Source organism: Notothenia rossii (assembly GCF_949606895.1).
Source record: "Notothenia rossii genome assembly, chromosome: 9".
NCBI classification, from domain to species: domain Eukaryota; kingdom Metazoa; phylum Chordata; class Actinopteri; order Perciformes; family Nototheniidae; genus Notothenia; species Notothenia rossii.
In genome coordinates this window covers 64,851,130-64,876,278 of record NC_136907.1, presented here as the reverse complement: position 1 = coordinate 64,876,278, position 25,149 = coordinate 64,851,130, and the positions used below count along the sequence as shown (strand labels likewise).

At 41.1% G+C, this 25,149-nt stretch overlaps 1 protein-coding gene across 2 annotated transcripts in view; it reads left to right on the top strand.

Annotated features, from left to right (window-relative positions):
* The first annotated feature begins 501 nt into the window (after window positions 1-501).
* The window catches only part of LOC307019295 (A-type potassium channel modulatory protein DPP6-like), a 78,691-nt gene continuing 54,043 nt past the window's right edge, over window positions 502-25,149 (top strand). The window contains exons 1-2 of one of the 2 annotated variants that reach the window (XM_079650079.1): window positions 502-834; window positions 1,183-1,258. In XM_079650079.1, the coding sequence (XP_079506205.1) occupies window positions 1,202-1,258 (57 nt within the window). In that variant the 5' untranslated portion in view covers window positions 502-834; window positions 1,183-1,201. Of the gene's footprint in view, window positions 835-1,182; window positions 1,259-15,311; window positions 16,192-25,149 lie in introns of those variants that run through there. The other variant, XM_079650078.1, reaches the window with a different exon arrangement.

The following is a 25,149-nucleotide window of genomic DNA, read 5'->3' as shown; positions in this document are numbered from 1 at the left end:
CCAGGATCATTAGTATTATGCAAAGCCACTCAGCTCCCTGTGGTTTCACTTAATTCTCACTTTACTCTCTGTAATGAACTCTTTTGCGTCCCATCCTCATTAGCCCTATGGAAATGTATTAAACGCTGCGGGGCCGAGGGTGACATTGTTTCGCCTTTGATCACCACCCACCGCTAAAAGCTAGTAATTGCCGGTTCTATATGCGAAAAGCGTCTTCCCTGAAACATCGGCGACGGGCAGGGATCAGATCAGAGAAGCAAATCATAAACGAGTTGTGAATCCAGAAGTCACATGTCGAATATCTCTCTACGCAGAAGCTATATGCGCTACTACCACCCACCCCCCTGACATACGCTTCTAACTTGTAGGCTACAACAATAAGCTACAACCCATCCTCAATATGTTCTGCCATACTGTATACTGGGCGTGAACAAAAATAAGAATGCAGATGAGCCGGCCAATATCCTATTCAGCTAAGTGGATTGAAGCTGCTCAGTTAAAGGTGGCCACTGTGAGGATTGCAACGGCTCCTCACACAGGAACAGAGACGCACATGCAATTTGCTGATAAAGCGGCAGCTTCACTTCTCCAGCTCTCTTTTTCTTTGTAATTGCATATTCTAATTCAGAGCGCCAAACTGGCCGTGGTCCAGCTCGTTTCAGGCAACACCTCTGCACGAAGGTCTAAAAGAAACGTGAGGAAACTTTCTGCAGCATCTGTCTCTCCGGCTGTAGGTGCGCAGGCAGAAATTGCACACTGAGCAGCCCGTGTACACAGGCTGCTGCTAGCGCTTTGATTTACACTGGACAACACTTTTAAATAGCATTACTACAGGTGGGTGGCGTTTAATCTTGCTCGTTGTCGGAACAGCTTGAGCTAATACGCATGCAATTACGAGTGGTTGATCATCGCCATTTTATGCTTTTTCAACTTGTAGGTTCCAAAAAACAACAACCGCGGATTCTCGTAGTAATTACCGTACGTGTGTGTGTGTGCGCGTGTGTGTGTCTGCGCGTTTGTGTGTGTGTGTGTGTGTGTGAGAGAGAGAGAGAGAGAGAGATAGATAGAGAGGGGGAGAGAGAGAGAGAGAGAGAGAGAGAGAGAGAGAGAGAGAGAGAGAGAGAGAGAGAGAGGGAGAGAGAGAGATTCAGTTGGCTTCAGGTGAATTTTTTTGTATTGCAGATTTGTGCTATATGGAACCATGAACTCATCAGCAGGTCCAGGAAATTACCGCAGGGGGTCCACTAAGGGTGAGAAGGTAAGCTTCCTGTTTTTACTTCTTGCTCACATCCTGTATGCCCTTTCTTACCATCAGGTTAAAATACACCATCGTTGAAGTACTTTTGAGGGCACACTTGTTTGTGAGAATCAGGTTGTATGTCCTTTGCTGTGGACTCACCCTCAGCAGTAGAAGAAAACGACCAGTGTCATGCTGAGAATATTCGTATTTTAGCTTGATTTAAAACTTGTTCAGACTGGACATTATTATTATTATTATTTATTCAGGAACTCATATCAGGCATAAGTTCTCTTGAGACAAAAAGTCATAATAATTTGCAAAAAAAACTCAACTGCTGGTAACAAGACACATCAAATGTCTGGTAGCTTTTCCTTTGCTTCTAAAAGTTAAGACTATATACATCTAATCATTTGATAAGACACTTGTTTGCAAAGTTCAGGGCCTAAAGGAATCACGGCTTCTCTTTGTGCACCCAAGACAATTAGTTATACTGATAAGAGTCTTGTTTTTCTCTATTTCCTCCCAGCTCTGACTTGATTGTTTGTTTTGATTGTTGATTGTGTATCTGCATGATTAGTTATTACCTACCTAAGTAAGCTGAATGGGGTGTTTTTTTTCCACATTCTATCAAACAAAACACACCAGAAATGAAACCCCATAGAGGGGGAAAACATCTTCTTTTTTCTTGGTTTTGCCCCAGCAAAAGCGCTCCCATAATGCCGTGTTCCGAGCAACACTCACACACATTGATTTTGGTTTCAATAAGGGACTGAAATATGTTGATGCATGAACTAGTTTCCCTGCATGTGTCTCTGAGGAGGAGCTGTGAAATATTTAAATTGTGACAAATCTGTCTGCCTCTAGGGGGCATGTCATCACCAAACATGTTTCCAGATCACAGGCTGTAGAAGATTATTTCTAGGTGTTTCAGTAATCAGAATTAGACATTTAGTGCCACGTGCACTATAAAAAAAATGCTTTCGTTTGTTTCAGGATTACACTGTACTTATATACAGTATATTCTACATACTTGAAAACCCTTAAGAACACCTCAAAAGAGTGTGATATGCTAAGTGTTTTGACCAGTTCATTTACTGAACTAACTTATTCACATTTGGATCTCACAGTCCTGCATGTTATAGTTTTTTATTAAGTTGTGTCACATGTGGATGTGATGCTGCTTTCCCTGAAGATTTATTTATTTGTCAGTGCTGCTGGATTGTAATGGATTGGACTGACTCTTGAGATCAACGGATGTTTTCTGTTCAACAAATGCTGGAGTTAGTTTGCCCTCTGCTGGAGGCACAACCTCACTCTCTGACTATAGATCAAGCTTCCTCACCAAGCTTTTACCAACTGGCTGGCATCTTGTCAGATTTCTTTCTCCTATTATTTTGACTTTCCAACCCTCAAGTCAGTTTCTTTCAAACAAATGGCACCACTTGCGCTCGGAAGCTGTATAGCCGTACATTCCAAATTTCACTGAAACCACTTACTCTGCAGTCATACTTGAATGCCATGAAATTCTAAAAGTCCTGAAAAGTAGCGTTTCTGTGACCAGAGTTTGACTCCTTAAGGACTCACAGCACAGTCTATTCAATTCTCCCGTAATCTGCTGTCAATTTGCATAGTAAAATAAATCATTAAGTCTAGCTGTGAATATCCGAGCTGCCCACTCTCAGAGGATAAAGCGAGTTCGGAGAGAATGAAGGCACGTCATCCAAAAACTCATTACGCCCAATTTGGTTATTATGATCCTGCCTTGAGAATGAAAGTGCTATGACTTACAGAGACTTAGCTGTATTCACATGGATACATTCCTATTCATGCTGTTGCACTTTTTATCCTTGCCGCTTTTTTCCTCTTGTTTTGCTATGTTCAAAATATTCCGTATTTACAGCCATTTTACCTTTTCGTAGGATATTAACTATAAACAATATTGCCAGGCAAAAAAGCAGCTGCTCTTCACAGACAAGTGTCAAATTCTTAGATCCTCGTCGTCACTCCTGTTGAAGTGTGTACAGCTATTAGTCAGAGCACATCTTTTCATAAAGCAAGTGTCTATCACTCATAATAATTCCTTCTGAGTAATGACGTTTCAAGTATTTCTTTAAGAGATGATAGCAAGGATAAGATTTTAGTGTTTTCTTAAAAGGAAGAAGATGTTATTTTTGTTGAGAAATGTAAAACAGAGACAATTATTTTAGGTAAGGGCCCTTCACAAGTAATATATTGTGCACTATAATGCATACATTCTCCATCCAAGATATTTCTAAAACATAATTTGGAGCCCTTTGAAATGTTACAAAGTGTCCCCAAGTTTAACAAAGACTGAACTTTCCAGTGTTTGTTGTCTGTTGTTGTTGTTGTTGTTGTTGCTACTTCTATGGGTGTTTTTGATGTTTTCTTTGGAGATTATGTCTATGATTACTTTGATAAAGAAATGACACCCAAGAGGAATCACAAATCCCAACATCTCAAAGGGCTCTGAGGAAACTAGGCTATTAAATGCAACTGTATATATTTTATTCCTAGTATTTTGTATATTGCTGCAATGCCACAAAATCCCATTTGAAATTCATTTAAATAAGATGGAAAAGATTCTTAGCATCTTTGAATCATATTCAGACATGGCCCAGATTGAATCATCAGCATCCATTTGTCCCTCCTACACCAAAAAGCAGACAATACACTTCATATTTTTCCTCATCTGTTGTGATGGCTGCCTCTAGTGTTGCCTATTGCCTGATGCTTTTTAAGGTCAGTAGCTTCTTCTGTGTCTAGACTTCCATCATTTGCATTTACTGAGAAAGACTCAGAGGCAATCAGCTGACAGGACTCTCTGTTTCCAAACTGTATTATTTCACTCTCGGCAAAAAAAGTCACAGTTATTTTCTCTAATGTTCCAGAGCACAGTGAAAATGTTTGTTTGCTATTTATCTGGGGGGGTCGTGTTGCATGTTATTATTATTATTATTATTATTCAAGTGTATTTTCATTACTTTCATCTGTTCGATGCAGGTTAGTTTTGAGTTCAGCTGTATCAGAGCTATCTGAAAGTGTGTGTCAAGGATTTGCTGGCGCAGAATGTTAAGATGGAGCAGAATCATGCAGACAAAACTTTCACGGAAACAATTTGTATGCATCAGGAATATGCATGAATGAAATGCCTTTCAGAAGCTTTCAGTATTCATCTAGCGAGCCCCCTTTGTATTTCTGCAATGAACCACCCATTGAATCACCTGCTTCAAATGTTTGCATTGCTGCCCACAGCCACCATTAGCTGGTACAAAATGACTTTAATTTCCCTGATTTGCACACACACACACATGCTATGGGTACATCTCGATACCATCTGTTTATATTATCCAATGACCACATTGAGAGTGATAATGCAGCGGCACACAATAGCACATTGTTCAATGAAATGAAATTCGTAGACGGGGAAATGACCAGGGAAGGCCAGCAGCGAGGGACGACACCATTCAACAGAATTCATTTGTCACCACTAACTGCTGCGCCACAGGTTTGGCTCTCTAAGGGTAGGTTAGCTGTAGATGAGAACTGTGTTTATGAAAGCTTTACAGGTCTTGCGGCATCTGAACACCCACACACTCTTGATACTGGACACAATCATGCTCTTGCATTGCTCCCGGGGTGCAGGGTTCATAGCTGTCCCCTGTAACAGATGACCTGACATATGGCTCTGTCTGAAGGGGAAGCCGCTTGCATTTCGCTGATAAAGACCGACCCAATATGCACGTATTGCTGGATTTATTACTTTTCTGACAAAGCGCATTGTGTTCTCTGTTCATATCTTTGCACTTCTGCCCTTCCCTGTGCTCAAAGAGGAAACGGACTGAGAAGCATACTAAGTACAGCAATGTGAATGTTTGGGATCCACAGGGATCTCCACAGGGTGGAGCGCTGGTGGATGATGCTCAGGGCCAGTGGGTCTATTAGCCAGGTATAGCTTCTGTGGTGTGACTGGAGGTCAAGATCAGAGCTGTGCTAAGACCATAAAGGTTGGGCGGTATAAAGTTGTGAAATGAGTTTGGAAGGCAAGAGAAATATACTATTCGGAAGTATTTTATTTTTTGCAGACCACGCAGAGCTGTTGGGTATTTACCAGCCTTATTTATTGATCAGTTTGTGATTCATCAATTTAATTCAGCAGCTGCAGACACCAGGTTGACATTCTTAGATAAGCTGAAAACTAAACTAATGGTTTCATTATTCCTCTGGTATCTGGTAATAAATCCAGCTTTCTCTTTCGATCTAGAGACCTGTATTCGCTTCCCCTCAATATGTGTGATTTAATAAAACCAAAATGCACACTGTCGTTGGGATGTTTAAGTTCTGTTCTAAACTAATATGCCTGCAGTTTGTCAGTGCCATTGATAGATTGCACAGACTTTATTAATGATTTTGTTTTGACATCAACTCTTAAAATGCTTTAATGGCAGCTTACATTCTGCAGAGTCAGCAGGAGGTGACAAACGAAATACATTTGTCTTAAATTAGTCCAAGTAAGCAAGTAAAAAAAGAAAGAAATCAAGCTACTCATTGTTAGTCTTCTGTCTGTATAATAAAGCACCACATCACCTTCGCGCATTACAGCAATATTGGCGCTGACCTTATAAACTAATTGCAATTACAGTGACTTACTGCGAGAATGTTGATAATAATAGGAGGGTTTGTCATGGCTGTAAATGTGGCACAAATGAATATGTAGGATGACCAATCAATGGCCTGTTTAAAGGACCCTTGGGAAATGTCATGTCATGCACAAAATCAGCCTTCTAGCAGTAACGGCTATAACGACATTCAGCATGTCTTGTAGTAACTCACAGTATGTTATTATTCCATGGCACAGTCACCAAATCAATTATTTTCCAAGATGAAACCTTATCTCCTGCAGTGTGCATACAAATATGAACTTTAGCTCATCATCTTTATCATCCCCTGTGTAGAGTGTGGCTTTACATGCTGGTGTGATTAGCAGCGAAAGCAATACGTTTAGCATGCAGCTCTTCTCTTTAGTTCTCTTCTGTTTAATTTGAACTTTTATTACAATACAATACAATACAGCTTTATTTATAGAGCACCTTAAACCTCCAGAACAAAGTGCTGTACAGGCAAATAAACAAAACAAAACATACAAAAAGTAACACAGCTCAGCTCACACACCATAAAACAAGTACAAGTAAAAACAATAGACAATTTAAAAGCAATAAAAGCAACGCTCTAAAAGATGTTAATACGCTAAGGAGAAGAGGTGGGTTTTAAGAAGCGATTTAAAAGCAGGCAGTGTGGCGGCCTGTCTGATTTTCGGGGGCAGATCGTTCCACAGTGTGGGAGACGCTACAGAGAAGCAACGGCACCCTCTGAGCTTTGACTTGGTTCTGGGCACATTCAGGAGCAGTTGATCCGCTGACCTGAGAGGGCGATTGGGCGTGTAACAGCTCAGAAAGATATGGTGGGGTCATGGCCTTTAAAAGTAAATAAAAGGATTTTGAGATGAATCCTAAAATGTATCGGCAGCCAGTGGAGCAAAGCCAAAATGGGGGAGATGTGGTCATATTTCCGTGTGCCAGTTAAAAGCCTTGCTGCGGCATTTTGCACCCACTGCAGACGAGCGAGGGAGGACCCACTTATTGTCTCGTGTTCTGTGATTATGCTGCCTACCTTTAACTAACTGCTCTTGATCAGCTGCTTCTGTCATCTCGGGTTTGGTGTCTGTGTGGAAATTTAACATTTAAAAGATGAGCTGAAGACCGGCAGTCATTAGTGATAGACTGCTACAGCTGCAGGGGGAATAGTCTAGCTTTAAACGTGTCCATGAGTCACAGTGACAAATTAATTCTGCTTGAATATAAGTATTTATGAAGCGTTGTGAATCCTCAAACCAGTTCCCACCACAGGGTGTAAAACATACCGCTGGCTGTGAAATAAGAACATAGGCATCCCAACTTTATTGTATTAACTTCTCCGATGAATAATTGGCAAGGTCATAACAGAATAGTGCACATTTAGCTCGTAAATGTTCAATTAGATACAAGCATCCGTAGCTGTGAATTGTACAACTTCAAGCATTGTTCTGCAATGTGATGCCGCCTTAATGACCCTGCACCACACACACCTTCAATGTTTACACCACCTTAGCATCTTGAATTCAAACTCAAGCAAAATGCAGGACAGCAGCATCAATACAAGCCGTGATTCAGCCCCTGAGTCTACCTGGACGGAGATTGACCGTGTGTAGCCTTGTGGTTTACAGCTGTTGAATGAGTTATGAATGCTCCCTGCATGTCTTCCCGAGGTATGGTGCTTCTAGCCTCCGGCTTTTTGTCATATTCACTTGAGCAGATTTTATTACAAAAAGGTAAGGACTGTTGGGATCCCAATTGAAAAATACTACTTGTTTTAAAAAAGCCATTTAATTCTCATTTTACCGTGGCTCCATGCTTTGGTTGCGCAGTCTCAGCCCTGGGATTCAATACACACCGCTACATAAATAAAGCAGCAGTGTGGATTGTGCCAGACTTCTGTCTTGTTAGCATAGCTTGATAGGTGTGTGTGTGTGTGTGTGTGTGTGTGTGTGTGTGTGTGTGTGTGTGTGTGTGTGTGTGTGTGTGTGTGTGTGTGTGTGTGTGTGTGTGTGTGTGTGTGTGTGTGTGTGTGTGTGAGAGAGGGGGTTGTATTTAATGATGTGGAAGACAGGCAGCATAAATATTACTCTGGCTTAATCACAACCTAGCTGCAAAGGGGACTGAATTGATACATTTCTTGGTAAGATGTGCACACACTCAGATTGGAAACACACACACACACACACACACACACACACACACACACACACACTGGAAGGGAAAAACGCCTCGTAAGCAGTATTGGTGCTGAAACAATGTCAGTTACCTGCTTATATATACAGTATATATGTGTGTGTTTTATGTTCTCACACTATTGAACTCTCCACCTTAGCTGGGAAAATTCTTATTAGGAGAGTTTGAGTGAGTGTGAGAGAGGGAGTGAGAAAGCAAGGGAGTGAGCTAGTGAGGGAGGGAGTAAGGACGGGAGAGATAAGTAGCCTTTGGTGCAGCCTGAGAGGAGGAGATGCACCCCCCTCCTCCTCCTCCTCCTCCTCCCCCTCTTTGTAGGCCATTCCTGTGTCTGTTTGATTGATTCACCCTGAGAGGAGAGAGGGCGGCGTTTTTGGTTGGGCTCCTGGACCCACGGGTCATCCTCTCCCTTAGCTGGAGGGGAGAGAGGGAGAGGAGAGGGGAGAACTTCTCGGGCACCTCCAGCAGCCTCAACTTCAGAGCACAGAGGTGTGAGCGCTGCGAGTGGCACTTTCCACCATGTCTGTCCTCATAGCCACCCAGATGAAGATAGACACCAGCAGGACCTCCAGAAGGGTAAGGGGCCCTCTTAGCATGCATGGCACGCTGTGGGGGAATGTCTGTGTTTATGGGTGAGTCTCCTGCTTCTGACAGAAAAAAGGATGCTGGCTGTTTTTGATAACAACTGGAAGAGCAGAATGGGGCGGGCGGGACTCGACGTCCCTTCTCAGGAACTTAATGGACAAACGCTTCTTGTTTAATTTTCTTTCTTCTAGTGACTTCTAATGAATGGTTGGTTACATATGCTGTGGAGAATGCTTAGTGCTTCATTGCTATTCTTTGTGAGGTGTTACCATCTAATGACTTCAGAGGGATCGAACTATCGAGGGGAACATTGGGATAGATGTATGTATGCTTTGTTGAGTGAGATACTCAGTTTCAATTCCTGGTTGTTATTCCTTGCTGGCTTGGTGTGAATTCAAACATTTTTGTTTACTCTTTGTTTATATGAAAATCATTCAGATGGCTTTCAGGAGGTCAGCTAATTGCTCGGCTTTGGTGAAAGGCTGGCTTTATGCTGCTCTCTGTCTTGCATGAAAATTGGCTGCAAGGGAGATCGATGAGCATTAGAAGTTTAGGATAACTTGTGTTGTTCGCAAGCAATTAAAGTGGTGTTAAATGTGATAACAAACACAAGCCAATAGTGATTATTAGATGTGTTGTTGCTGTCAGTTAAAAAATGATTTGGCTCCAAATACATGTCTAGGAAAGAAACAATATTAAATATACTGTTCACATAAATGCATTGATGCAAGGAGAGAAGTATAGAATATGTTGTGCTGTTATGGTATAATTTGTAGCACTAGCAAATTCCCGCAAACATTATCTTATTGAAAAAAACGCAGGAGAAAAAAGTTGTTTTAAATCCTGTCTCACGCTCATAAATTCCCTCATTTCGTTCACCCCAACCCAGTTTTCATCCGTTCTTTTGCCACACACACCATCTATTCTCACAAAAGCACACATGTGAAGATGAACTCTCAGTGTCACGCTCCCTCGTTCAGCTTATACGCTCAAAATGTCCCCCTTCTCCTCCTCATCTTCTGCTGCTGTCACAATCCTTGACTGTAGTCTGCCGCTCAAACGTAGCCAAAGTCTATTCTACGACATCAGCAGGCATTAAACTCCATTTCCTCAGAGACTTATCTGGTGCAATTTCAATTTGGGCTCAATACATAGCTTTTCTTCATCCGTAATATATTGGAAGATTTAGCACTTACTCTCTGTAGAAGATAATAAAATGGCAGTTCTACCATGCCATAGCATACTCTGTTGGTTTCAGTCATGGAAAGCAGTTGACAAAGTAGAATTGTACACACCGCTCAGGCAAAAATAAGTTAAGAAATGTGCACAAACAAACATTATGTGGAATTAACATGAGACCGTATGTTTTTATGCATGTCGTTATAGCATATTATCAAGTAAAAATGAACTGATTTCAGAGACTGCTTTACTCTCATTTCAGAGAGATGACATATTAGAATTGTAGTAAAGTACTATGATTTGGACACAGTAATTGAACACAGTGTCGTTACATGGCACATAATAAGCTACGAGTTGTAAGGAGCCTAGTGTTGGGTGTAATTTAGTGATAATGTATTTCTCTGCTCAGTCTTATGGATTTTTTGTTTTCAGTCAGGCATAATTACATTTTGATGAACACTGATAGGGGAAGAGGTTTCTACCCCGGGAGCAATGGTTATCACGGTTATCCTGATGGTAAATGAGTCATGCAACAAACACACACATCAAAAGCAACGGATATTGTCAGTCACATGACATTTTAGGCAGATGCTATTTGCACCAGGGTATATTTAGTGTTTCAAGTATCCTACCTTTTACGTGTATATCCTTCACACGAAAGACGCACAGTCTCTTAGAAGATGTCTTCAACACCAGTTTGGAAATTGCTTTTGGAAAGTGTCTTGGCGCATAGTGGCCTAATTCCACACTTTACGGCATTGTGTAACGAGGGCAGTTTGGGGCGGAGTGGGTTTAAATTGTTTAAATAGCCAGTGGTGTTGCTATTTTCATCTATCAGCTATCTGGGGTGTAATCATGTGTTTTGGAACTACATTTCCCATAAACAGGAAGTTGCCTCTTGTAACCTTAAATCTGGAGCCGCGTTTTTTTAGCCTACTATTTGTTTACATATGGGCGAATGTGCACCAGATTAGTAGTTCCTTTTTTCAGTGTTAACTTCAATGTGCAAAACTATCACTGGAAACTTTAAAACGTGGTGATTTTCAGGGAAGTTCTGGAGTGTTAAGCAGCGTATTTTGCTACGATTTCTAGCAGTGTTTGTATCAGGGCTGAATTCACCACATACATTGGGGGACACACATCCCCCCCAATATTCAGACACACTCAAAATGCCCCCCCCCCCCCCCCCCCCCCCACAATAAATAGCAAAAATAAAAAAACGTTTATTTTAATTTTAAATTGCTATTCTATGACATTTTTATTTGGTCTATTTTGTATACTTGAAAATCTTTATTTTATGTTATTGTGAACTTCACCAAAATAATATATGTATTCTTTTCATATGTAAATTGGTTCCGCCTTGTTTGTTTATGCGTACCTTTATTTTGTACCCGGGGGTGTATTTCGCTGTCGCACGTCTGAGTCCAGCTTCAGTTAGCTTGATGCTCCAAGCAGGTCAGTCATGTTTTAATTTGCCCTCCATCAGTTCTGGTATCTTTTCTAGTTAGCCCTAAAGTAATCTATATTATTTTATTTCGTAATGGTAATGTTAATGAACCCTCCGGTTTCGCTTCTTTGTGTAAGTAACTTGTAGTTCTGATGTTAAAACCGAACTTTTCAGGAATTGTAGCTAACTAGCTGTGGGCTAGCTGGTTTCAGTTGCTAGCCAGGGTTTGGCGGGCTAGTGTCAGCTATGTGGAAAATGACGGTGTCGTTTCCGATGTAATCCAATACATATTTATTCATGTGGATTATTTATTTTTTATTTTGTCATTTATAGAGTGTTGAAAGATTTAAAAGTGTGATGTGTGACACCTATGGAATACCAAATGTGCCAGAATTAATTAAATAAATACTCTACAAGTATTATGAAATAGTATTTCATAATCGTCAGAAGCATAGATTTGTTCCCTAATTTTGCTCTCAAAGTGCACCAGATTGATGCATTTAACTTCAACATTTAAAAAAAAATCTTCCCGGCTGAACATGCCCCCGGACCCCCCTAGAGGAGGTTAGGTCCACCACCTACCCACACTCACCGTCAAATTGTCCCACCCACATTGAGGATGCTTCCTACGCCCATGCCTGAGACACAGTTTCGTGAAAATTGTTGTGTTTCGCCCCCACGGACGGGGGCATGGGGTTTAACAGGTTTTGAAGTATCCCATGTGTTAGTTAATTTTTATATATTTTCCTTTAGAATGGCAGGAAATTAGTATTCAAATTTTGATTGCATTTTTGGTCCCCCCCAATGTTGACTCCATGAATACGGCCTTGGTTTGTATACGTTTATTCAGCAATGCACATCGGAGATAATGGTATCGTCGGAAAGGGTGAATAACACTGAATCTAAAACAATAATTGTCGTATCTGGGTGTGCAGTTCTCGATGAGTTATTACTCCGAGAATCTGTACGACTTTTAATGCAAAGTACGGAAAGTGGGCGTTAAGCCTTTTATGGATGAGCTTTTGTCACCGTCAGTGAGAAGGCCAAATAAGGGGTGCATTATCTGACTTAAAGTTTATTTAAAATAAAAACTGTCCCTTTAACTTCACACAGTAGCCCATCTTTGCCATAAACTTCATTGCATGAGATTCACAGTTTGACACAGTAAGGATGAGTTATGGTGCAGGATATTTCCTGCTTGGAGACAGGTCTAATAATTGAAATAAGTTGATGGATGCAACTCAGTTTAACTGCATGTGAATCAATGTGAGTGTATTGATGTCTCGAGGGTAGCTTCAGGATAAAATGTGTGTCCAGTAAACAAAGCAGGAGCATGTCCTCCAACACAAGCAGCAGGATGGTAAAAAAAAGAGAAATCCTGTTGCTGTGCTGTGCTCAGCTTAGAATCAAGGGAAATTAGTGTCCGGCTTATACAAAATGGGAAAATGGTGAAAAATGATGTGATTACGGTTAGCTGTAAATAAATCCATTCCGTAACAATCATGTAGAAGCGCAGTCATTTCCTTATTCAGCTGAGTGATGTTGAGAGGAAATTATATATTACGGCATTCCCATCAGACATTGATTGATTGACCTGTTTGCTCTGCCATCCAATTAATGTGTGAATCATTTTGTTGCAGTGTGTAGCATGCGGATGGAGACTGCTTAGCCTGTGGTGGCATTTGAGTTAATGCAAACACTTAAAAGTGTGTATCATAAGCCTGTTACATTATATGTATTATAAATAATATGTGACTCTGAGCCTCAATCTTTTCACCCCACTTAACTCTGTTTTACTGTTTTTTGTTTGGGGTTTAAATGGGATTAAACATGATGCATGAATATGTGTTAGGTGTGATAGCATCGCTTAAAGCTAAAACAATAAAGAACAAGCCTCCAAAGCCCAATTATTTAACACTTTTTTACTATATTCATTTTAAATGGACAACAGTTTGCGCTCCATTTTTGTTTCTCAGACTTCTTGATTCAACTTCAGACTTTAACAAAACTTAACTGACTGTTTTACGCAGTGGTGGGATTTATCCTGAAGGCTATCTCAGAGTGTTGCAGCACCCTGTGGAGTATGTCAGCACTAGTATTTTGGCTTCATTTCAACAGTGAAGCGAAAGAAAATGACTTCCTTCAAGCACTTATATAATAAGATAGCAAATCAAAAGCAAACTCACCCGGGGGAGTTTACTGAGCCACATAAAGCCATCACTCACAGCATCATAAAGTGCACAGAAGTGCATTATGTCATTTGGATTAAAATGCATCTGGTATGAGCTTGAAATATGATTACAATGTCCCATATCAAATCATAAGTAACTTTTGACTTGCACTGACTCCAACAGCACCATTAGCTTCCTGCAGAGGTATTAGGTATGCTGCAGCTACCATCCTCTTTATAGCTGTTATTACATGCCTGTCTACATTCACATTCATGCCTTTCGTAATGCAGAGCTCGACTGCAGTGATGTTTGTGAGAGTAGGGGGGCGGGTGTTGCTCCAGTCAGCTGCTGGATCTGCGAGGAGGCGATAGGGGATTCAAGCAGAGCCCATGGCTCCCGGCGTGGTCCTGAGGGGAGCGTTTAGCAGCCAGGCAGGACACAATAGCTTCCCGAACAAGGTGAGGGAGATTGGAAGACATCTATCAGAGAGGTTGGAGTGACTCGAACCTATTTCCCCAAGGGGTTCGCACACCCAGGAAAAGCATTTATGAACTACAGAAACAAATGATGAAGGGGACCAAGGCCAGCCACTGTCTAAGATGAGACTGCAGGAAGCACATACTTATGTTCAGTCTTAAACACATCTCTGCTAAAAAGCATGCAAAAGCATCAACAAAGTTCTGATTTAATTCATTTATAAATAGTGCACCACATACTCTAAAGGAAAGGAAGATGCATTCACACTGAAGAGGAGGGATAGGGACAGACTTTAATTAGAGAAAGACAACAACGTCCTTTGTTCTTGTTTTTGAATGAGTGTCCAGACCTTGAAATAAATAGGAAGGATTCTAGATATGTATCTTATTCAATAGGTTACATTCATAATTCAAGCCATGAATCAAAGAGCCTTTAGCAGTTCGTCCAGAGCTGGAGATGACTCACCATTTGTCCAAAAAAAATTAACTGAATCTTGCTCTTTGTTCAAAGTCAAATATGAAAAATGCTCATATCTACTGTTGTAGTAAGTGTGCCTTGAGTGCTCATTGCAAAAGATTACAAAATGAACTTGATTTCACTTAATGGGAGATGCGGAACCCTGCGATTCAACAGCATATGTGAGGGGCTTTTTTGAGCATTGCTTTATTGCTGCTTTGAAGTTGGACCGTGTGAAGATGACCTATTTCTCAGAAATTGGGCTCGGCCCCAGTGGAGTGGTAGTTTGAGCTGTCACAGTGAGAAGCTGAGGGGTGTTCGGCCATGGCTTTCATGGCGGGGATGGCAGATATTTTAACACTTTGACTCAAGAGCCTTTCCCTCCCTGCACCACATATAAGCCAATATTCTGCATTTACCGGAGAGCTGCAAATCGTTGGGCCTCTGTGAGCACTTCAAGCATGAAATATAATGTATGAGCTGAACAACACTTGTGGATGTGGACTGGCTGAAAATATATGATAGAAGGAAAACTGCATACATTAAGGGGAGAGACACTCATTGAAAGACATAAATACATTCCTTGCATTTTATTTATAGGCTAATGACAGGACACATGTGTTCTGCATGTGGGCATATTCTCGTTATTTAAGAAAAAAAAATGTGTTTCACTGATCTCTGATTTTACTCAATATGTAAGAGCTGAAGCATCTGAGAAACCATGAGCAAAAACCGGAATATGTGTCATCTTACACCTGCACTATAGGTGTGCGGGCAGCCTGTCCTATTCAAGTACGCCACAGAGAGGCACTCTAGCTCTGTCCTGGGACCAAATACAAACATTTGGGAGGAAATGTTATGAACCCCTTCAAAAAAATCATAAACGTGTCCCATTTTTCATCACGGGGTTTCAATGAAGGAGAATCCGGATCAAACTCGCGCAGTGCCGTTGAATGTCTGTGCGTAAAGCAGCACCCGGAGCAGTGTAGTGACAGTACAGTAGCGCGGCTCTCTCTCTGCTGGTCACTTCTCATGCAGAGTGCGTCTGCGGAGAGCACCGCCGGGCTCTCTGCGTCCTTCACACTGTTACTGCGTGAGGTCTGCCAAAAAACACAGCCGAAAGTGTCGAAACATTATCTTTTGCTCTTGTGTTTTGCCGACAACCGACCGGAGTCAAGTTGGAATCGAAAATCTGATCGGAAACTCAGCGCATCCGCCTGATATTTCGCTGTAAGGAGGCATCAGGAAACTGAAGAGGGGAGACAGAGTGTTGTGAATACAGATTAGATCAACTATTTACACCTTCAACCCACCAGTCTGCCGTGCGCCTGGACAAAGCTAAAAGGACATCGCTGCACACGGTTCAGCTTTATACTGGTCTGTCACATCACGTTGTGAGTCACTCACTATTCATACATGCTCTTTTACTAGCACGGTATCTTCACCCCATCTTTTCTTCTCCGTCCCGGAGGTGAAAACTGGCTGCCTGCCATCGGTTCTACTCGAAGCGCACAGAAAACCAATAAAAAAAACGATTCAGGCGAGACCTGTATGTGGCTGTGACATGCTGTAAGTTGTTTTTATCTGGACTGGACCTATAATATGGCTTCGCTGTATCAGAGATTCACCGGGAAGATAAATACGGCCAATTCCTTCCCGCACCCACCTGAGGCCAGTCACCTGCTCGGTGGTCAGGTTGCAGACGAGGAAAACGCGGCGAAGACCCCTCAGCCACTCGGTGATGGCAGACCTTACATCCAGTATCGCAAAAAAAGCTCGAAGGAGGATGAGGATGTAAGACACTTTTACTTTATTAGCCATAACCCTCGTTTATAAGATAATCTCCTGATTTATAGCTAAGATAAGAAACACACACGCTTAGAAAAAGTGATAGGATGAGAGTATCTCTGAAGACATATTTGTTTTACTTTTACAGGGTCAAGAAAGTTTGAAAAGGTTGTTCTTCATGCTGTGGTAGCTTGACTCTTGCTCGAATATGCATGTTCTGCCTGGTTACTTCAGTTGACTGTATGGCCTGTGAAAGCTGGCCTAACACCTTTTTGTAAAACATGAAATCAGGTTAGAACAAAGCCCTCAGATGTACCAGATGACATGAGTGACAGCTTCTGACAGATAAGGATGATGTAACACTCATTGTCTGATGTGATTATCTGCAGTTTTGGTGTGTGTGTGTGTGTGTGTGTGTGTGTGTGTGTGTGTGTGTGTGTGTGTGTGTGTGTGTGTGTGTGTGTGTGTGTGTGTGTGTGTGTGTGTGTGTGTGTGTGTGTGTGTGTGTGTGTGTGTGTGTGTGTGTGTGTGTGTGTGTGTGTGTATGTGTGTATGTGTGTAAGGTGAACCTTCCTCTGGTACTGCCCGTAGTGCTGAAACAGCGAAGACTGTGATTTAGGGATAGCCTCCAACACACATGGATGGAGCCTTTGTTGTCTCTCACAGTTTTTCTAAATGATAATGTTAAAGCTTTGAGGTGTTTATGCTGCTCACCATGTTGGCATATTACTGTATGCACTCAAGCCAGAAAATCTAAAATATACTGAATGGGGAAGACGTCACAGGAACCCTGGGCCTCTTGGTTGAGTTGAGATCTTTTAGTGTGAGACCAAACACTTGCTCTTCTACCTGCTACTGCCTGCTATTCAGCTTGTATTTTAGAATATACATTTATCTTTTAGAGCTACTATCAAGCAACAATGAAAAGATCTGTGTCTTAAACATTTATGCTTTGGCTGCCCTTGTGAGCTATGGTGGCTCTCGCTTAGTTTGGTGGATTGGTCCATGACTTGGTCATCGTTTTTGTAAGAATATGATTACCATAATAATTGTTAAGAAATCTGTCTTTATGTGACTTAAACATGGAATTAAGTGTTTTCATATGAGCCAGCATGTGGCCTATGATTTACAAATTCAGCCTTGAAACCATGAGATGAATGCAGAATGAAAGTAAGGCTTTTTCTTTTGTCCATTGGCAAACAGGATGTTGTCTTTCCAACAGTTTATATTTCACACAATGAAAATACAGAACAGCAAGTACAATCGAAATCAATCAAACATGAAATGCTTTTTATGACAAGGCTTTATATTCTCAATGTTTCATCATGATGTTTTTTTCTGAGGCAGATGTTCACTGATTAGGCCTACTTTAACCAAAACAGAGAAACAGACAAGGACACACAGCTGCTTACGTCTTAGAGACTCTGCCTCCATTTAGCCTGATGAAGTGACGTGACAGTTTTTACGAGTGCTCAGCATGGACTTTGAAAACAGGGCTTACTTTTACACCACACATATGTCTTAGCCTCTAAATGGCTTCTATTGTTGCCGTAAAAACAGGTAATCACCAGAGCTCTTTGGTGCTTGCATCCTGATTGATGTGATGACAATCAAGCAATTAGGTGTTCGGCCAGGTGGAGCCTGTGATGACTCATTCGTCCATTAGTGAGGCAGTTTAAATGGCAGTTTTTCAGATGTCAAACACTTGACTTTGTGTCAGATGTCTGTGTCTTGTGTAGAGAACAGTGTGCAGTGTGTTGCCAAAAGTGTCATGTTGAAATGCAAATTGGGTGCAAAGCAGAAAACGTGTTCTGAGTTTTGAAGACTTGAGCTGAGATTTTGCTCTCTGCGTGGCAGCTTCCATCATTGTGCTTTATGTGTTATTTTAATGTGTTAGAAGTTGAACAAAAAAAATGTGTATTAATGTGTTGCTTGTTTGCGGATGACACTAGTTCAAACAGCAAACACAAGTGTACTTGACTCCTTTAATCTTTAAATAGCTGCAAACACTGTGATGTTCTTCTGAATTATTGATGTCTGTCACATCTAGAATCATGGGATAAGGTTGGCAAAAGGCTGTACACTGACACTGCTTTGGCTGTCACAGCAACACCTAGCCTGTCCACAGTGCTCGTCATATATCTTCTATTTCTTTTAAGAGCCTCTTTGTTCATTGGAAGAGATCTGCTGAAAAATAGAAAATCCTGATTTTCTCTCGCAATTAAACGTTGAGATTGGATTGTTGAAAGGCTGACCAGGAGCTGTTATTGTGCTGCTGGATTTCCAACATATTTATTAGATTTGGGCCGTTAACCTTGAGGTCACCTTTAGTCCTGATGTCCCCCTGAGTCGTGCTGGAGCATGAAATTGCCTTTAGCCTCAGGAGATGAGGAGACCATTTCAAGAAGTGCTATTTCCAACACAGTAAAAGTTTAACACGCTTTTGTTTTTTCTATTAGTTTTGCCGAGGGATAGGGTAAAAATGGACTCGGAAATGTAATTAATGTATTTATTACATCCACATATTTACATGCACGGTTTCAAATAACAAAAATAATTCAATAATTAAGACTTTTCTCTTGCTGCTCCTTTATTCTTTTTTGGCGTGAGTGTGTGTTTGTTGTGGGATTGATTGATTGTTGCTGTGCTCTGTGTGAAAGCATCAGTATTTTTCATTAGAGTTTGATTCACCAATGGAGACATCAGTAGTTTCTTCTCGTCAGTACCCTTTACTGCAAATGGAAACCTGCAAGTGTCCTCAATGAATGGATTTTGTATGTAAAATATGCTCAGATTTCACTTCCCGACTATCCTGGGACATGTAATGACCTGGCCTGTATTGATATTTCCTTATGTGCAGACACAGCAGAGCAAATGTAAACATTTCTCTCCGCTTGTGCCTCACAGTGAAAGCGGACACTTGACCTTACCCGGGCCTGAAAACATATATTAAGTTGCAAAGTCCTTTTTCATTCAGATTTTCTCCGAACTGTCGACATTAAGGCGTGACTTTAGCTAAAGAAGGAAAAACATAGTTCAACTTAATTTTGGTATTGTTTACTGACTTTTCCAACACATAAAGACCAAAGTGCCACATAAGATAACACATTACAGGGAATCATACATCATCCTATATGCATAACAGATATGGGGCAGCACATGTTCAAGGTATAACAGTTGGTGTGGATAGTTTGAATTTAATTCTTTATATAAACTAAAATACAAGACCAAATGTAAAAGAAATGACCCTGACAAATATTAGTCCTTACAATTTGATTAAAAAAAGAATGAACCAATGTCCCTCTGACTTATTCAATGGTTAACAAATATGCTTGAAGTGCATCAAAAATATCTCAAAGTGAAGCTACCATTTGTGTGTCCTCTTTAGAGTTTGACGACTTGTTACCTGTCACTTTCTTAAAACATTTTAACATGTTACTGATTATAATTAAGGCACATCAGAGGTTCCTGCCTTGAGCCTGGTTTCAGAAGACTTGCTGTTTTTAAATCACTAAATTCAGCTTCTATCATAATTACATTGATAATTTAATATTTCATCATATTTATGTGTATACTGATAACATCAAAGACATTTATATTTTATAACCAAACAAGATTCTTACTCACAAAACAAGCCTTGTTGCTTTCCTTTTGTGTTTTTCTGACAGCAACTGTGTATTCATGTTTAACTAAAAGCATGAGTCATTAGTGAAAAGCTCTTTTCCCACAGGGCTACCTTAATCTGAGACTGGCATGCTGATTAATAAAGCGTCAGCATTTTATATTATCCTCCCAGGCTACATATTTTTGATGAGAAGTGTGATGGAAATGTTTTTCTTTAAATGACTTTAAATGGTCTGATTCTGCCTGAAATGTACGTATGATACTGAGAAAGTGTGATGTTTTCCCCGAGGATGCTGGTGGCAAAATGTTATTTTGAAAAATCAAGGTTACGTAGGCTATATCTCCGGGGATGAACACAAATAGCCGTGAGCTATGAGATCTCTCTAAAGAGATTACTGGAGTGTGTTTTTAATAGTGTAACCGTTGAATTTCAGGGTGTATTTTTGGCTGTGTATCGGAGCCTTAATCTTATGAAGCATCATTATACGTGCGTGTCTGCCGTCTATAAATTAATTTTGCTTAAGTTTCACATTGGTGAAATCCTACTGTACTCTCTACATAATTGTGTTATTCTGTTTCAGATAGCAGGAAATTGGAGTTCAAAGGGAGTGAAGCATAAATCACCCTGACTGTAGGATTTAACTATAAAATCGAATACCACTGCCCAGGGCTCACACACACACACACACACACACACACACACACACACGCACGTACACGCACGTACACGCACACTTTCCTTACAGTATATTCACTTGACTTTGCTGTCTACTTACAGATACTCCAGATCTGCAAAAGGAGGTTAGGCCCATTTTCCATTTGAAGTTTAGTTCGGTGCTTCCTTTGAGTTACGGAAGCTCGGATAAATCCGCCAGACGGAGCTCATAAAGGGCGACCAGATAAAAGAAGAGAGCACCGAGACGTGATAGGCTGTGTTCATTATCTCTGTGGTCGGGCTAGATGCTGTATATGCTTCAGGTTACCGCTGTCTACTAATGGACGCTACTTTCCAGCTGCTGTTTGTTTCCAGCTGCACTCCTCCAAAATGATGACTACATCCAACACATGTCAGTGCTAGAACAAGATGTAAAGTCATGGCATGTGTTTCATCTAAGAAACATCTTTGGGAGAAAAAACCTTCTGCTTTGATCAGAGTCAACAGTCGGTGATGGTAACTGAAGGAAGATAGAGAGATGGGGATGTTTCCGATGTTTCATAATATCTGCCTTACCCTTTTTGTTATTGCTTTTTTGGGAAATCTCTACACCTAGAATAGACTCTAAAGGTTTCTGTTGGTGTCAGGCTTTGCATTTTGACTTTTATAACTGACAGGTCCTTAAAAGGGCTATATTAGACTGTGAGGACCATGCACTCCTAAAGGCATTTAAACGTATGCCTTCTAAACGTTGTTTGAAGGCACCTGTTTGGTGCACTAAAATAATCTGCATTTACATTATTGCTTAATTGCATATAACGCATTTCCTTGCACTCTTGTTTATAGTCACTCTGGTAATCTTTTTTGTTGGTATACATTTATATTTCCAGCTCTAGTTCTGTAATGACTTTTGTAGTGGTGTCAATGATGTTGACTTTTTTACTTTATGGCATTTATGGTAAAGTAATAGTACACTTTTTTGATGAACTGTCAGTTTAGAAATAGTGATTTAAGCAGCTTTACGGTCTGGCCTAGCTCAAACTTGATAATAGTATGATCTTAAATAGAAAATGCAATATTGTTTTATTTTTTAGAATCCTTCTCACAAACCATTACAAAGTTAATCGCACAAAGCAGGGTTGAGGACCCTTTAAACTGCATGTGGGGGAAAGGGCACACAAGGCGAACGTGCTGTCAGCGCTGCTCCTCCCTTTAGGATTGGCAGCATCCTCGGCAGGAGGACCCCTCGCTCGGCGTTGCCATGGTTGCAAAGGTGGAGAGGGTGAGGCTGTTTGAGCTTTGGGAACACACACATACACACACACACACACACACACACACACACACACACGCTGCTGCTTGCTGGTGACTCTGACGGCCATCTGGAGATGACGCAGCTCTCCTCTGCTGTCTGTGCTTTGTCTACTATGAAAGCATTTATTTGACTCTTAATGAAAATCACCCTTTCCTGTTCCAGGGGTTCGTTTGCTGATGACAGACCTATTCACTATCGACTAGTTTGTTTTTCCGCTCCTCTGTTCCCAAAGGACATCACAACAGGTCTACCCCCCCCGAGCACATCACCACTGTGTTGACAAGCCATCGATCATCCTCTGCCGCTCCGCCCCTCCCCTCCCCCCCACCTCCACAGACCTGTCAACAGTGCGTCAGCAGGCCGCTGCCTCTCTAGTGATGATGCACTGTATTATCACACGAGCTGACAGTGGATATTATTCAGTGTTTGAATACAAAGGAGCCTTATTGCTCCCTGATGAGACGAGGATCCTGCAGAATGGCTGATGCAGAGCTTCAGTCTCCTGTGGTAGATTCAAACGTATCATCGGCTGTGGTAAGCCTCCATGCAGGCATTTAAAAAATTGTATTCACATCACGTCCAAAAGCCTCTTCTCTTTTCTTTGATATATTCATTTTAACTGTAGCTGCGATCTGTGTGGTCAAAAGTTAGCAGATTAAATATTCATGCAGTCAAATAATCTGCTGTTTTTCGTTCTATTTGATCTTCTGCTTCTTGATGTCATATCCCCGCACAGGAGATTTAGACGTAACTTTATTTTTTAACTTAAGGTGAGTGTGTCACTAAATATAACTGTCTTCTAACTTGCCTAGTTCCCATTTCATTTTGTTCCAGTGTGAGGTGTGTGTGTCTCAGTTTTTTTGATTAAAGCTTCAGGCTATGTTTTCTATAATTAGAAAATTAACTTTTATCGTTGTGTGGTTGTTACACAGCAGTGCAGCTTTTTGGGAGGGAGGAAAGAGCAAGCATTATAGATCGAGCGTTGTTTGCCTTTGTTGACATCCCAGAGTTTTTGTCATTGTTGTTTAAAATGCCAAGCACGTGCAGGAAACCATTTATGATGGCTTTTCAATGAACTGTTTCTGTATTGCCACGAGAGACTGTTGTGTTCCAATCAATGCACCAATGCCACTCTGTACTGTTGACATCAACATACTGCTGTGCCTCCAGCATAGTTAAAGCCTAAAATCCTACTTGAACAAAAAAAACAAACAACAAAAAGTCAAGTTGCTATGGTTTCCTACACAGCTTTAGTAACTGAAACCAGCCAGCTGCCACTGCTAAAAGCGTCACATTCAGATCCAGGAAGAGGAAGAGAATGTCAGCTCTCATTAGGATTGGAAAGGTTACACGGTCACCTTGGGTTTCTGACCTGCAGACACTGACAAAGGTCTTATTCCTGGCAGATAGGGACAATAAATCATCAGGAGCATCACTGTAATTGCCAAATTTAATTCAAGAAAGGGGAAATTTAAAAGGTCCCCTATTATACTGTTTTTCATCAATATATTATAGGTCTCAGATATATACAAAACCTGTCCCTGAAGGGTTTGGCTGAAATACCAAACAGATCACCCATTGTAGCATCCCATAAACCCCTCTGTTTCAGCCCTGTTTCAAAAGTGCTGATTCTCTGTCTGTTACTTTAGATGAAAATAAGGAGCCACCCCCCAGAGATATTTGGTTAAAAAAACCACAATGGTGCTCTAGGAGGAGATTCAGATGATTAAGGTGGGGGGGGGGTTACCTTGGTTGGTGATTGGCTAATGGTTACACAAGCCAAACAATCGTTAAATAGAGACAAAATCTGATCAGGGGTCTTTTTTCTTGAAACTTTCAGAATCTCTTTACGCAGAGGGGACACATGTTTATATAAAAGACATGACAAAGTGGATTTTGCATAATAGGTTACCTTTAAATGTAATTATAACGGTTGCAGAGAGTGTGTGGAGAAACCAGAGCTTGTCTTTCAGTTGTCATGCCCGTTCCTCCAGCTGCATTGATGTTCTATTGAGTTGCAGTGTCTTTGAGCAAGACCTTGGATCTTCTCTTTGACTGAGTGTCATGTATTCTATTACTTCGCAGCCCTGCCTCATGTTTACAAATGTTCCTTTTTTTTCGAATCAAACGAGAAAATCATCCGGCGTAGATCATTAATAATGAAGACAGAACTTAAAAGCAAGTGAAGGAAATCTCCGTCAGCTAGAATTAGAGCAGCAAAGCGGAGCTGCCATTTCTCCCGAGCCCTCTCGCAGTCGTTCTCTGGGCTGAGACCAGGCAGCAGTAATCCGTTGTGTCACACGGGCAGCTACGCTTATCGACCACACCATGATACAGCAGCGACACACCCCTGAGAGGCCTGCAGACACACACGCAAGCACAAAATGGAACTGGTACAAAAACACATGAAAACAGAGAGAATGGCAAGGAAAAGGCAGAGCTGCAAAGTCACCAGGGTCATACACAGCGTAGTGAGAACTGGAGGGGACAACAGGAAAAGCCACTGTAGCTTTTGTACATGTGTAGCAACCTTTGTGTGAGGAAAAGGATAGTGTGTGTTAGTGTTTAGATCTCTGTACTGATGCAGTAGCTGAGCTTTCATCATTCTCTGGCCTGAAAAGAAGCTGGAGTCAGAGTTAGATAAGATTTATTTCACTCATGTCTTTCATTTATGTATGAAGCAACAGCCAGGAGTAGTATAGCGTTAGCATCATCTAGCCTCTGTCAGTCTAAAGATGACACAATCTGCCTGCCAGCATCTTTAAAAAGCACTTTAAATGTTACATCTCTTTTGTTTAATTTGTATACATTACAGCAGCCAAGTTCAATCAGTCACACATAACATAAATAACACATGTTAACTTTTAATCATGTTCCCTGGCTCCTACAAAACTAATTTTAACTAAACCTCTATAGGGAAACCTATATTTTCCCAGGTTCAGTCTTCGTTCACTACATTACTGCCCTGAAGCCAGAAAAAATAATGAAAAATCTGCCATCAATTATTTATTTCCCAGTGTTTTAAAAGACAACATGTCTGCTGTGACATAAGTCCGTTGTTCAGCCCTCTCCTGCCTGGAGCTAAGGCTTCAGATGAATAACACATGAGACCTTATGTACATTCAACAACCGGAGAGGACAGTTTTGTCCCTCCAGCCATATATCTGTTTACTTCTGCAGGAAAGCTCAGCATGAAGGTGACCCGTCAGACAAGTTGTTGCTGTATCTCAGTCTGAGTTGGTTGTGTGTGTGTGTGCCTGGTTACTTACCTCTTGTGTAGAGGCACATGTAGGTCATAATCATTGTTGAGCTTCTGTTGGGCCCATTCTGTTTCGCAGCTTTTCCTACGTCTTCATCTCCAGTCAATATT